At 36.5% G+C, this 12,675-nt stretch overlaps 1 protein-coding gene across 1 annotated transcript in view; it reads right to left on the bottom strand.

Annotated features, from left to right (window-relative positions):
• Positions 1-4,607: 4,607 nt before the first annotated feature.
• YWHAE (tyrosine 3-monooxygenase/tryptophan 5-monooxygenase activation protein epsilon) overlaps positions 4,608-12,675 on the bottom strand; it is a 51,226-nt gene continuing 43,158 nt past the window's right edge. Inside the window, exons 5-6 of the mRNA XM_012740635.3 lie at positions 11,133-11,269; positions 4,608-5,568 (exon numbers count right to left, since the gene is read on the bottom strand). Coding sequence (XP_012596089.1) covers positions 5,516-5,568; positions 11,133-11,269 — 190 coding nt within the window. The 3' untranslated portion in view covers positions 4,608-5,515. The remainder of the gene's footprint in view (positions 5,569-11,132; positions 11,270-12,675) is intronic.

Here is a 12,675-nt window from a genome sequence, read left to right as displayed (position 1 = left end):
TGAGACTTTGTCTCTAAAAATAAACTGAAAAAGCAGGGCACAGAATGGGAGAAGTTGGTAGCAATAACAACTCCGAAACCATACTCTTTCCCTAAATACATAAAGACTACTTGTAAGTCAATATAAAAATGACAACCCAACAGAAAACCAGGCAAAAGTGGACATTTAACAAAACAGAATACCCCAAAATTCAATGTATTAAAAAGTGCTCAACCTCATTAGTCATCAGGGAAAGCAAACTAAATCCAGAATAAATCCACTACACATCCACCAGAATGGCTGTAACTGAAGAGAGAGAGACCATACTGAATACCAAGATGTGGAGCTAGTGGAACTCTCATATACTGCTGGTAAAACTATAAAACAGTACAACCAGTTTGGAAAACTGTTTTGCAGTATCTACTAAAGTTGAACATACGTATCTCCAATGACCCTGTAATTGCATTCTTAGTTATATATGCAACATAAATGTAAACACCAAAATACATGTCTAAGAATGTTCGTAACAACATTTGCAACATCCAGAACTTGAAAACCACCCAATGTCCATCCACAGAATAGTGGTGTAGTAATGCAACAGAATACTACATAGCCAAACACATTGTTATTGCAGACAATGACATGGATTAATCTCACATACATACTATTGAAAGAAAAGACTAGAAAGTATTATATGACTCCATTTAGGTCAACTTCAAAAACATGCAAAACTAATTAGTGATTGTAAAACACTGGTTTCCATCTTGGGGGTGAGAGTGTAACCACTGAGAAGGGACATAAAGTCTAGGATACTTGGCCTGTCCTAGTTCTTGATACGAGTGGTTATATGTTTTTACATATGTTATACTTGACTAAAAATTTACCTAAAAAAATACCTACAAATAAAAAGAAAAAAAATACCCACAGTATATAAGAACATTTCTGTATATTCCCACCACAACAGGGTATTAGATGAATCTAATCTTTGCAAATTGTATTGGTAGTAGGGCTAACCTGGGCAACAAACTGAGACTCTGTCTCAAAAAAAAAAAAAAAAAAATAGTAGTGGACAGTGGCATCTCTTGCTTTGGCTTACACCTCCTTAATGACAAACAAGAGTAAGTCAAGTCTTCTTAAAAGTTGTTTGTTCATAGACTTCTCTTGAAAACAAATTCTAAGAGAGTTTAGTATTTATTGTGGCCTGTTATCATGGCTACAAATGTGCCACGGAAAAGCAGCCTAAGGCACTGAAATAAACCCTATCCCAACCCTACAGAAAAGAAAAAAACCTGTGTGAAGAACTAGGAAGCAAGAAACATGGGACATAAGCATGAGCGCCAACGCTGTGCCAGCAGTTGCGGCATGCCTGGAAAATGGTGTGGTAGCTTTAGACAGGGAAGGAAGCTCCCAGACATGAGTCATACTGCCTGGGTTGTGCAATTACACATTAATTTCAACTGTGTGAAACAAATGGCAAAAAGCAAGGGGTTTTTAAAGAAAAAAAATGATAACGATCAGCCGTCCCAATATACATAGCAGGCCTTCACGTACAGCCCAGCACAATGAGCTGATGGTACAAGAGTGCCTACCCAGGGTCTTCTCCAAAGCAGTAACTGAGGAAGCATGGAGCCCGTTTCTTAAAAGGCAAGAAGTAATGCACTTTACAAATATTTCCACCAAACGTGGCTACAAATGAGTATGAGCTTAATGTATTAAGACTTTGGTTCTCTAGAAAACTGTCACAGCACTGAGGCAACTGACAATCCATAATCATTGGTTATCTATGCGAACTGTGGCTGTACTTGTCCAAACTAAATTATTTTAAATTGGAAATAACTGCTCCAACTGTAAAAACATTTAATTTCCCAAATTATGCTAGATTTTTAAAAATCGCCAAAAACCTAAGATGTTGTTAAACTTTATCTTAGACAGTAGGCATTTGAACCCTATATAATTTTTATTTCCTCAATTCTAATACACTGGAAAATTAACATGCATATTACATATTAGTTTTTCCAAGAGGACATGTTGTCACTTATAAAACATACTGACCTCAGAAATGTTAAAATATTTTTAATGATCACTTCAGAAGTTAAAATACAGTATCTTAATAAAATACTGAGTTTTGATAAAGAACAAAAGGTAGAATGGCTTAAGGGTTAAGAACATGGGCTCTTTAGCAACACAAATATCACTCTGAATCCTGTTTGAATACCACTAGCTGTGTGGTTTAGGGCAAGTTCTTTCTCTCTCCCTACTCAGCTTTTCCTATTTGCAAAATGCAGGCAACAACTCACCTAATTATACCTAATTATCACTGAGCATCTATGTACTAGATTCCAGACACTGCTTAATAATGAGCACAGTGCCTTGTACATATCTCATACTCAACGTTAGCTAAATATTAGTTTTATCAATTAGAAGCCTAGGAATTCAAAGAAATGGGAGAAAAAACAAGATAGGGTTTGATTTTCCTAATCCAGGTTGGATCTGGTTATCACATCCTATGAAGTCTTCACAAAGGATTCCTTTAATGACACATTCTAGAATTCTACAAGTTCCCTGTGAACTATCCACATCACAAATTTCAAAAACAGGGTTTACACCCAATTTTTCAGCATGCTCACTCTCCTCCCTACAACAGCTAATTGGGGACTTGTTTCTAACAGCCAAGTGGCATTTGCTTGAACAGAAGCCAAATTAGATGTTTACATTTATTCCACCAATATCCCCTTGCAATGATCTAACTTAAAACTCATTCTCATCTTCCCGTAGAACCAAAATACAACTTTGGACATTTGCTTTTCTGGCCACCACCTATCCCAGAACACACCATGAGTACAAACCCATTTACTGCTGTTGTATTTTGGAAAATCTCTTGGTTTAAAACTTTGTTTTCAAGGCAAAGTATTGTAAGACCTGTAATTAAAACACCTATGAACTATGTTCAGATTGTGATAGTAACTCAAAGTTTCTCTTTAAATCAATTGATCTTGAAAGATGACTAAACTGAGCTGAAACTGTGGGGAAAACTCCCCCTTTCCAGCCCACAAATCTAAGCAACGGGGGTGACGCTGTCCTCACAGAGCTAAGCCACCTTCCCGTAGTTTTCTTGGTTGCCCAGTTTCCAATCTTTGATTTTTCTAAAAACCTGAACCAATTCCCCTCCCCCTTCATAACTGTCTTGTTTTGCCTGGGTGGCAAGTTCTTTTTCTCCTTACCAAATTGCCACACCTCTTGAAAATGCACAGCATCTTCAATTTGCTGATTACACACAATGAAGTCGACACAGCCAACTAAAGGAACCCTTTCGCAAAGCAAAACTATGTGATGAATGAACTTGACAAGATAGTAAAGTTTGGTACTGCCTCATAATAAAAATAGAATCACTTCCATAAGCCAGAATATTTTGAAAAGATATTAACTGTTTTTATTTGAACATTCACTCATTAATGTTCAGTGTGGTGGCAGCAAGCAAAACCCTGCATCCCGTGAGTGGTTTCTTTAAAAACCTATGATAGTTTTTTTTATATTTCTTCAATTTTGGCCTTAGATGCAGCAGGTATCTGGCCACTTTATGCTGGAATCAGAACAAATCAACCTGAAAACCTCTTGGAAGTTGCTCCAAATGGATAGTAGAGTGATTTATATACAAGTGTCTCCAACCGGATGATGGATAAGCAAAATACCATTATTTATACTAACTGCTAGTGTGCACTTAGACTAATAACTACTAGGATGCCATTAATCTGTTAATTTCCTAAATCTCTGGTACTAAGAGGGTTAAGCTCTCTTAGGGTATACTAGTAGTAGCAATACCTCATTTTAGAAGAGTCAAGTGTGGTAAGGACACATTTACCAATTGAAAAAAATGTATGTTTTTTGACACAGGAAACTTAGAAATGTATCTTACAGATATGCATACAAATATTTAAGCACAAACTGCTTCTAGAGTATTTACTGCAGCACCTTTTATAATAGCAAAGCTGAACAACACCCAAAAGTAGCACACTAGTTTTACCAGAGTCAAGTGTACACCAATGTTAGGCACTCAGTATGAGATAGATCTAAATGTTTGACATGAAAATATCAGTAAGACATCAACTGAATATCTATATACACTGATGTATTAACTATCTCTAAAAGAAACTGTGTTTCTGAGAAAGGGGACTGTTACACTATTGTTTCACAGTGTGCACATATATTACTGAGAATGGATTTAATTCTTCTCTGCTCCTGTCACATAGTTTTACCTCAGATTAAGATGAATTATTCTGATACATGCAGCCTTATTTGATTGTACGACCCAAAATTCCATGCTAGAAAATGATCCATAATTACACTTTGTATTAAATACGCATATTGTACTTTAATGATTAAAATAAATACCGTGTTGCTATCTGGTTTGGAAGACAGGACAGGTAATCAATTTACTGAGATTAGTGTTCTTCACAACCAGGTTACAGGCAATTTTTTTTCCAAAATATACATCATCTCTGGGAAACAGACAAATGATTTATGTAAGAAAGGGCAAGGGGTGTTTTCACATTCAGGCAAACATAATACTGTCAATGTGTTTGGACTAGAGATTTTATTTTAGAAGTATAAAGGATGGAGGCGCAATAATATTTGGCATTTTTAATTTAGGTTTGTTTTATTTAAGTTTAATGTTAATTCCATGCTGTGTTTCAGTAAGAACAATACAGATTCTGTATCTGTGGCTCCAGTCAGATATCCAGTAGTACAAATTAGCTTCAAGTTACACATACTGAACAAAAGAGGTTGAGCGAGCGAAGGAGGGAAGGAGTGGGGGGCAGGGTGGGCAGGGGGAGAGGGAAGGAGAAGAAACAAAGAATTGAACACGCATGCAGGCTTTTCCATACCACCTTCAATGCTAACCTGCTTCAGAGGGAGAGTAAAAGTAGGCAAGAATGAGCAGCCACGGATTGTTGAACTGTTACCAGCACCATGCTTTTCAGCAACATTTCAGCAAAGTTTGAAACACTTTTTACAGCAAAACCATTACAACAAACTCCCCAAACAACCTTTAACCACCTCAAGCTAACACCCAATTAATTTTAAACATTGGTATAAAATTCGGTTTAAACAATTAGAAAAAGGAAAAATGATACCATGTATGCCTCTACAGTGTGATCAACCTCTCTCTTAGATGCTTGCATCACCTAGAAGTCTAATGGCTTTCAAATGTAATTTCCATTTCTAATAGTGATCTTGCCACATCCAGCACGCAGACAATACAGAAATGCTGAAAAAGCCTCTATGCAGTCCTGTTAGTGTCTTAAAGAACCTAATAGCTGGGACCAGTAAAATCCACAGAAATTCACTCTTGCCTTTAAGAACTTTTGAAAACTGTTAAAAAAAAAAAAAAAAAAACCAACAGGGCAGGAACCTAAATTCTGAGACCAAATGTAAAAGTCAGATTTGGTGGTTCTCAGTGACAATGGGGAATTTCCATGGGGTAGGGAGGGGAGGAGTGGGGTGGTCAGAGATGGTTTCTCTTGTTGGCTTTTATGTCTCACTGATTTTCATCTTCCACATCCTGCAGCACTTCTTTATTCTGCTCTTCACCTGTAAAAAAGAGTGATAGTTAATTATTTCATACTCACTATATATTAGGCTACAGTAGCCATAAACAAAGGTGTCACTCCAAGCATAAAAGACTCCTAATATTTGCTACAATTGGTATTAAACAAAAGACAGGCAAAAGACCATTCCTGACACCTGAGATGCCTAAACCAAGAAAGACTGCTGGATCATGGCCCTGAAAGTACTGGTCAATAATCAGAATGAAAAAACTAATACACAGTAAAAGTCAATGTTTTTATGCTACATAAACTCTTAAAGTAGACAGCCAAAGTCACCATATTACTAAAATGATTTTCAAGCTTTCACGTACATTTTTGGTCAAAACACTCTTTCTCAATAACCTCACCTCTTCGAGAATCAAGAATATTTTGCAACTTTTTGCAAAATTTAATTTACCCACAAGCTCTTTGTCAGAAATGCTTCAATACAGTGAACTGAGCAGTAAAATGCTCCGAAGGAGTTCTCCAGTGTTTTGGTAGGGGGTGTTCTACTGTTGTAAATAAACATTTTACCTATTGTTTTCTTGACCAGATATAGCAAAGTATATCAGATTTCTTACTTGAAAGTGAAACATTATGTTCAAAGTAAACCAGACCACTGAGGTTATTAAAGAAGGGCATTTGGACCAGTTCTCTCATGCTATTTTTCTTTTTCCTTTGAACATGACGATTAGCCTGGGGAGTTTCAACTGCACTATAACATGCAACAGAAAGCCAGGCTATTTCGCTGGAGGGTCATCTACCTATTAAAAGCATTAAAAACAAGTCAGCCAAATAAAGAAGCATGCAGGCTTTTGCTAAAAAAAAACCCGATATAACAGATAGTTACATTTTTTGTACTTTAAACAAACCACTACAGGCTGGGCGTGGTGGCTCACGCCTGTAATCCTAGCACTCTGGGAGGCCGAGGCAGGCAGATTGCTTGAGCTCAGGAGTTCGAAACCAGCCTGAGCAAGACCGAGACCCTGTCTCTACTATAAATAGAAAGAAATTAATTGGCCAACAAATATATATAGAAAAAATAAGCTGGGCATAGTGGCGCATGCCTGTAGTCCCAGCTACTTGGGAGGCTGAGGCAGAAGGATCCCTTGAAGCCCAGGGATCCCTTGAAGCCCCTGATGCCACGGCACTCACTCTAGCCTGGGCAACAAAGTAAGACTGTCTCAAAAAATAGAAATTAAAAAATAAACAAACCACTACATAGTTAACTAATTTGAATCAAAATAAATTAAAATTAACCCAATTAACCCAACAATCATAATAATAAATGTTCAGGCGATGGATCCATTTAAGTTATTTTGTTAGGATGGACAAATAACACTAAGACTAGCTGACTATAAAGATAAAGCATTTACACTTTAACCAGTCTGGTTAACCATTTTAACCAGTCTAAAAAGACCTCAAAATGATAAACAATAAATGCCACACCATAGCATTATGGGTTTAGTAAAGATTGTTTTAGTCACCTGAAAATCTCTTCTTTGATAAAGATGTTTGACACTAATGTGACTCTAAAAAAGTTACTTAAAATACCTAAAGAGGCTGGTTCAAAGGTAGGGAGTTATCTCACTTGATTGTTCACAGTTACAGATTGAATTCCTTGTTCTACTTTCCCTCCTTCTCACTACTGCACATGACTAGTCAAAAAAATAATAATAATAAAGATTTTTTACTCATAATATAGAAAAAGACATGCAAAGAACAAAGAAAATCATTTACTGAGCAAAGACTTTATGGACACCCAATTGTTCCCCAAAGAACAATAACACTGAAACTTAGGAAACATGATAGGAACATTCACTCATTTTTAGCAGCAATACACTGCCAAAACAGAGTTAACAAATAACACCAGAACACACTCTTAATTCACTCATAGGCAACCATTAGATTTGCCAAAAGTTCCAAGTAACTTTGGCATAAAAATATCATTGTCCTATGTCACACCCAACCAGAAGTGGGCATGAATAGCAAGCCATAAATGACTTAAAAGGTTTAGCACCCTGAAATGTAATACAGGCAGTTTTATAAGCGACAGGATGATAATATGCAGGCATGATTAGTGAAGAACCAAAACTAAAAGCAGAATTCACTGTGCCATGATAATGACTTACAAAGTAGAGTTTTTAGGAAAGAGTTGGATTTTCCTTTAGGAATCTATATTGCAAGGAAAAAGGGAGGGAGAACAATCATATGAAAGCAACATTACAAGAAAAACTAAGAGAGCAGGACAAAGGAAAACATCAATGATATAGTGGAGTCAGATTTGGCTTTTTTTTACTTTGTATAAACTTTGCTCTAAGAAACAATCTGTCCAATCCTTCCTTTACTCTTAAGAGGATGTAATATCCTCTTGAAAGGTATACAGAGGAGGAAAAAACTGTTTCCTTGGATATCTGTTTGTCTGCCCATTGTTTCTAGATATTGAAAGGACAGGAATGAGCAGAGAGAACACATATTTCTTCTCTATGGACTTGCATGTGAAACAATCCTTTTATCATAGGTTAGAGAAAAAGGATTTAAATAACTTCATGAGAAAAAGCAGTTATCCCTTTAAAAAATTATGTTCCCACACTCTTGGACAGACATTAACATATTCTGCAGTTGAAAGACATAAAAAAGTAAAAGCTTGTGAACCAAATATATTTCTTCCTTTAGAAATCTGCAATTCAAATGTTTTTATGACACTCTTCATAGCCAGTAAAATTGAAAAAAATTATCCAAATTTAATCCTTAAACTAAATGCAAGTAACATTCTGGAGAACTGTCAGTTCCATGACAGTAATTCTCCTGTATTTAGCATTGAATCTAAGTCACAAAACCAATTTAATAAAACATGTAACATGGCCGGGCGTGGTTGCTCATGCCCGTAATCATAGCACTCTGAGAGGCTGAGGCAAGGCGGGAGGATCATTTGAGCTCAGGAGTTCAAGACCAGCCTAAGCAAGAGTGAGATCCCCATCTCTACTAAAAAAAAAATAGAAAGAAATTAGCTGGACAACTAAAAATATATTTAAAAAATTAGCCGGGCATGGTGGTGCATGCTTGTAGTCCCAGCAACTTCGGAGGCTGAGGCAATAGGATTACTTGAGCCCAGGAGTTTGATGTTGCTGTGAGCTAGGCTGATGCTACAGCACTCTGGCCCAGGCAACAGAGTGAGAGTCTTGCGGGGGCGGGAGATGTAACATTACACTTTTGGCAAAACAGGTGAACAATTTCCTAGAACCCGTAACAATTTGTATATTAAGGTAGTTTGTTAGTTTCACTAGAATGTCAATAGACTACCTGAATTTTGCATTGTTAAACTATTGTTTTGCAATTGCAAGTATTATTTTATAACTAAGAATATTTCATTTAATAAATACTTAAATGAAAATTAGTCTGCTTTAACCAAATTTAATTAACTGCTTGATTTACAGACTGAATAAGGAATTAAAGCAACTGGATTTCTCCCAATTACAAAACCATTTCAGGATTAAAAAGAAATCTATGCTAAAATGTTTTTTAAAAAAAAAGAAAAAAAATATCTTTGTATGAAGAATCTATAAAAATGTAAATAGTTTGAAAAACATGTTATCCTATTTTAAGATGATCCATTTCATAAAACCACACTTAATAACCAAAAATAAGAGTATCATCTTTAGTTCTGCATACGGAATGACAAATAGTCTACTTCAATTACTCTTGATAATCAGTGCTTAATGAGCTAGAGAGTACCACTATAAAGTATAAACTCTGGGTTTTTTCTGAGACAGAGTCTCACTCACTTTGTTGCCCAGGCTAGAGTGAGTGCCCTGGCATCAGCCTAGCTCACAGCAACCTCAAACTCCTGGGCTCAAGCAATCCTTCTGCCTCAGCCTCCCAAGTAGCTGGGACTACAGGCATGTGCCACCATGCCCGGCTAATTTTTTCTATATATATTAGTTGGCCAATTAATTTCTTTCTATTTATAGTAGAGACAGGGTCTTGCTCTTGCTCAGGTTGGTTTCGAACTCCTGAACTCAAACAATCCGCCCACCTCCGCCTCCCAGAGAGCTAGGATTACAGGCATGAGCCACCGCGCCTGGCCTAAACTTTGTTTTTAAATACTGTAATCTGACAACTTACTTATTGTAAGAGCTAGCATCAAATGTCTAGAGTGGGGAAAAAGAGCATTAAAGCCAGATGCGCCCCACTCCCACTGTTTTTAGAAGAGATGGGGGCCTCATTATTATCACCCAGGATGATCTTCTCAAGTCATTCCTTTAGAGATGAATTAGTTTTTAGTATGAAGGCTGGTAGTGGTTGCCTCAAGTGCTGTGTTGAAAAGTACTCTGTGGCTCTATCTGGCTTTGCTGAAAAAGAGTGTGAATAGATCACATATCTCATGTCAGCCCCGATCTAATCAAATACCTAAATATCTCATGAGCATAGCGAGCTTTAATAGCTGAAACACCTAATTCTCACTTTTGTATCATAACTCAAAATAAATCACAAATGTGACTCAATCCTTCCAGAGGAAAGAAACATACATGACCTAATACCCACTTTCAGACACCTTTAAAAAGTTTAACATTTCCAAAGACAGTAGACCATATTGCTTTGACCAACAGAGACTACAGCTCCAGTCAAATAATGCAACATATGCTTCAGTCTGGGTAACAGTCTTAAAGGAACTGCAGCTTAAAAGTGACAACAAATTTTACTTCCTATCTCCCTGTACCACCACCAACTGTGAAACTGTAACAGTCATATCACACTAATTTGTCCTCTTCCCCACCCTCCTTGAATGAGCTACCCTGGATAAAAGTAATTCTTTGAGAGTCAAATGTCCCTGGATAAAAGTAATTCTTTGAGAGTCAAATGTCCTTTAAAATGAACAGATGTTACAATGGAATACTACTCAATAAAGAAAAAAAAAATAATAATAAAATAAAATAAAATGAACAGATGTGACAAATACAGGCTTCCACATTTAAAATAAAAATTAACACACACCCAAAATCGCAATTAAGTTCTGCAAAATACTCTAGGTAAAGTGTTTCCAACTAAAAACCTCTTAAAATTAAGAGACTGCACCAGACCTCTTAAATAAGAACTCAAAGGCAGAACACTCGATTTCCCTACACAATCTAAGAGAGAAATTAGTTCCTTTTCAGATAAAAGATTTCCACTCAGAGAAGACAGTCCATAAATAACTGATACCATCTGATTTTAAATACAATTATAATCGCAGCCCTTGAAAACTGAATGTGAAGAAGATAAACTGCTTGCTCTCTACTTTTCTTGTCCCCAACCTTCAGAATATTGTGAAGAGGTAAACTAAGTTTTAAAAACATTATGAATTAAAGGTAAAGTTAACATAAAATCCTCTTTCTGAAATAGGTCTTTTATCATCTTACAGACCAAAATGAAGCACTATACTTTGATAACATTTCCTGTACTGGCAGTAGTTACAATTTGATAGTTCATAGGATAGGTTGTGAGTCTAAATCATACCTGGATGTAAAGAAACACCAAAGAATTTCTAAAAAGAGTAGAAAGACATGTTTAACGTCAGAGTTTGCTTACCATCACCCTGCATGTCTGAAGTCCATAGTGTCAGATTATCACGTAACAACTGCATGATAAGTGTAGAGTCCTTATAGCTTTCTTCACTCAGCGTATCCAGTTCTGCAATTGCATCATCAAAAGCTGCTTTTGCCAACCTAAAAATATTTAAAGAAATGTATTACTAAAAATTAACACATACAAATTACAAATAAGTTAGACATCAATCTTTTCTTCAGTTACTCCAGTGTGTAATGGTGCCAACAATATAAAGAAAAAGCAAGTGTAACTGGTAAGTAAAAATAACTGGAGTACTACTTTATACTATGCTTGCTACAAGCCTATTTCTGAAAGGTTAGAATATGTAGACCAAATTCCATACTAAACCACTACCAAAATATATGCATAATAAAGGTATTTTCAAATTTTAGTCAATAGTTCACTTGCTGCTGCCCAGGCTAGACATAAACCGTGTTCAAGCAATCCTCCCACGTTTGCCTCCTCAGTAGCTGGGACTAATGGTATAAACCACTGAGCCCAACTACTGAATAGTGTTTAACTCAACAAAATTTAATGTTTAATGTTAATAGAGGTAGAGGAGAAAAGAAACGGTAATATATAACCCATAGAAATATAATCATATAAGCCATTTACTGCAATTTTTAAAAATTCGAATCTACTGAGTACTGTATACTGTGTACAACAAATGATGCTGTACATTGGTGTAAAAACGAAAGAAATAATCTGACTCCACAATGAACCAGTAAACTTAAAAAGCTGTCCCACAGAAAGTACTTCAGGGACCCAAGAGAAGGAGCAATTAAAAGAGAAGTCAAATGTGAAAGGACTTTTTAACAGAAAGGAAAAGAGCACAATGAACACACTTCAGGTTTTAAGCAAAGGTATGAAACAAAGGCACAGAGGTGACTTAAAGGTGGAGCTGTATGTGGGACAGGTAGAGCAGCAAACAACAATGAAAGATGCAACCACTACCATTAGCTAAATAGCCATAGCTTCTTCAGTTAACATCTCAGTTTGGACAAACTCAACTGGCCACTTAGAGTGCTTTTAGATGAACTAATACTGGTTTGCATTAAAATGAATCCACCTTACATCAATCATCAATCAGAAAAGGTGTGTATCACGCCTATAATCCTAGTATTTTGGGAGGCCACAGCAGTAGGATCAATTGAGGGCAGGAATTCAAGACCAGACTGAGCAAGAGCAAGACTCCATTCTCTACAAAAAATACAAAAATTAGATGTGCATGGTCGTGGGTGCCTATAGTCTCAGCTACTTGGAAGCCTGAGGGAGAAGGAACACTTGAGCTCAGGAGTTTGAGGTTGTAGTGAATTATGATGATACACTACACTCTAGTCAAAGCAACAGAGTGGGACCCTGTCTCAAAGAAAATCCAAAACAAGAAAAGTTCTCCTTTTTATCAAGTATCTGATTCCCACATACTAAAGAATACCTTAGTTGCAACTAGTTAATCATCCTTCCAGAGTCTTTAATATGCTTTAATTAAAAACAAACATAGGCCAGGTGCAGTAGCTCATGCCTG

Source organism: Microcebus murinus, chromosome 18, assembly GCF_040939455.1.
Source record: "Microcebus murinus isolate Inina chromosome 18, M.murinus_Inina_mat1.0, whole genome shotgun sequence".
NCBI lineage: Eukaryota > Metazoa > Chordata > Mammalia > Primates > Cheirogaleidae > Microcebus > Microcebus murinus.
This window is presented reverse-complemented; position numbering and strand designations above follow the sequence as displayed.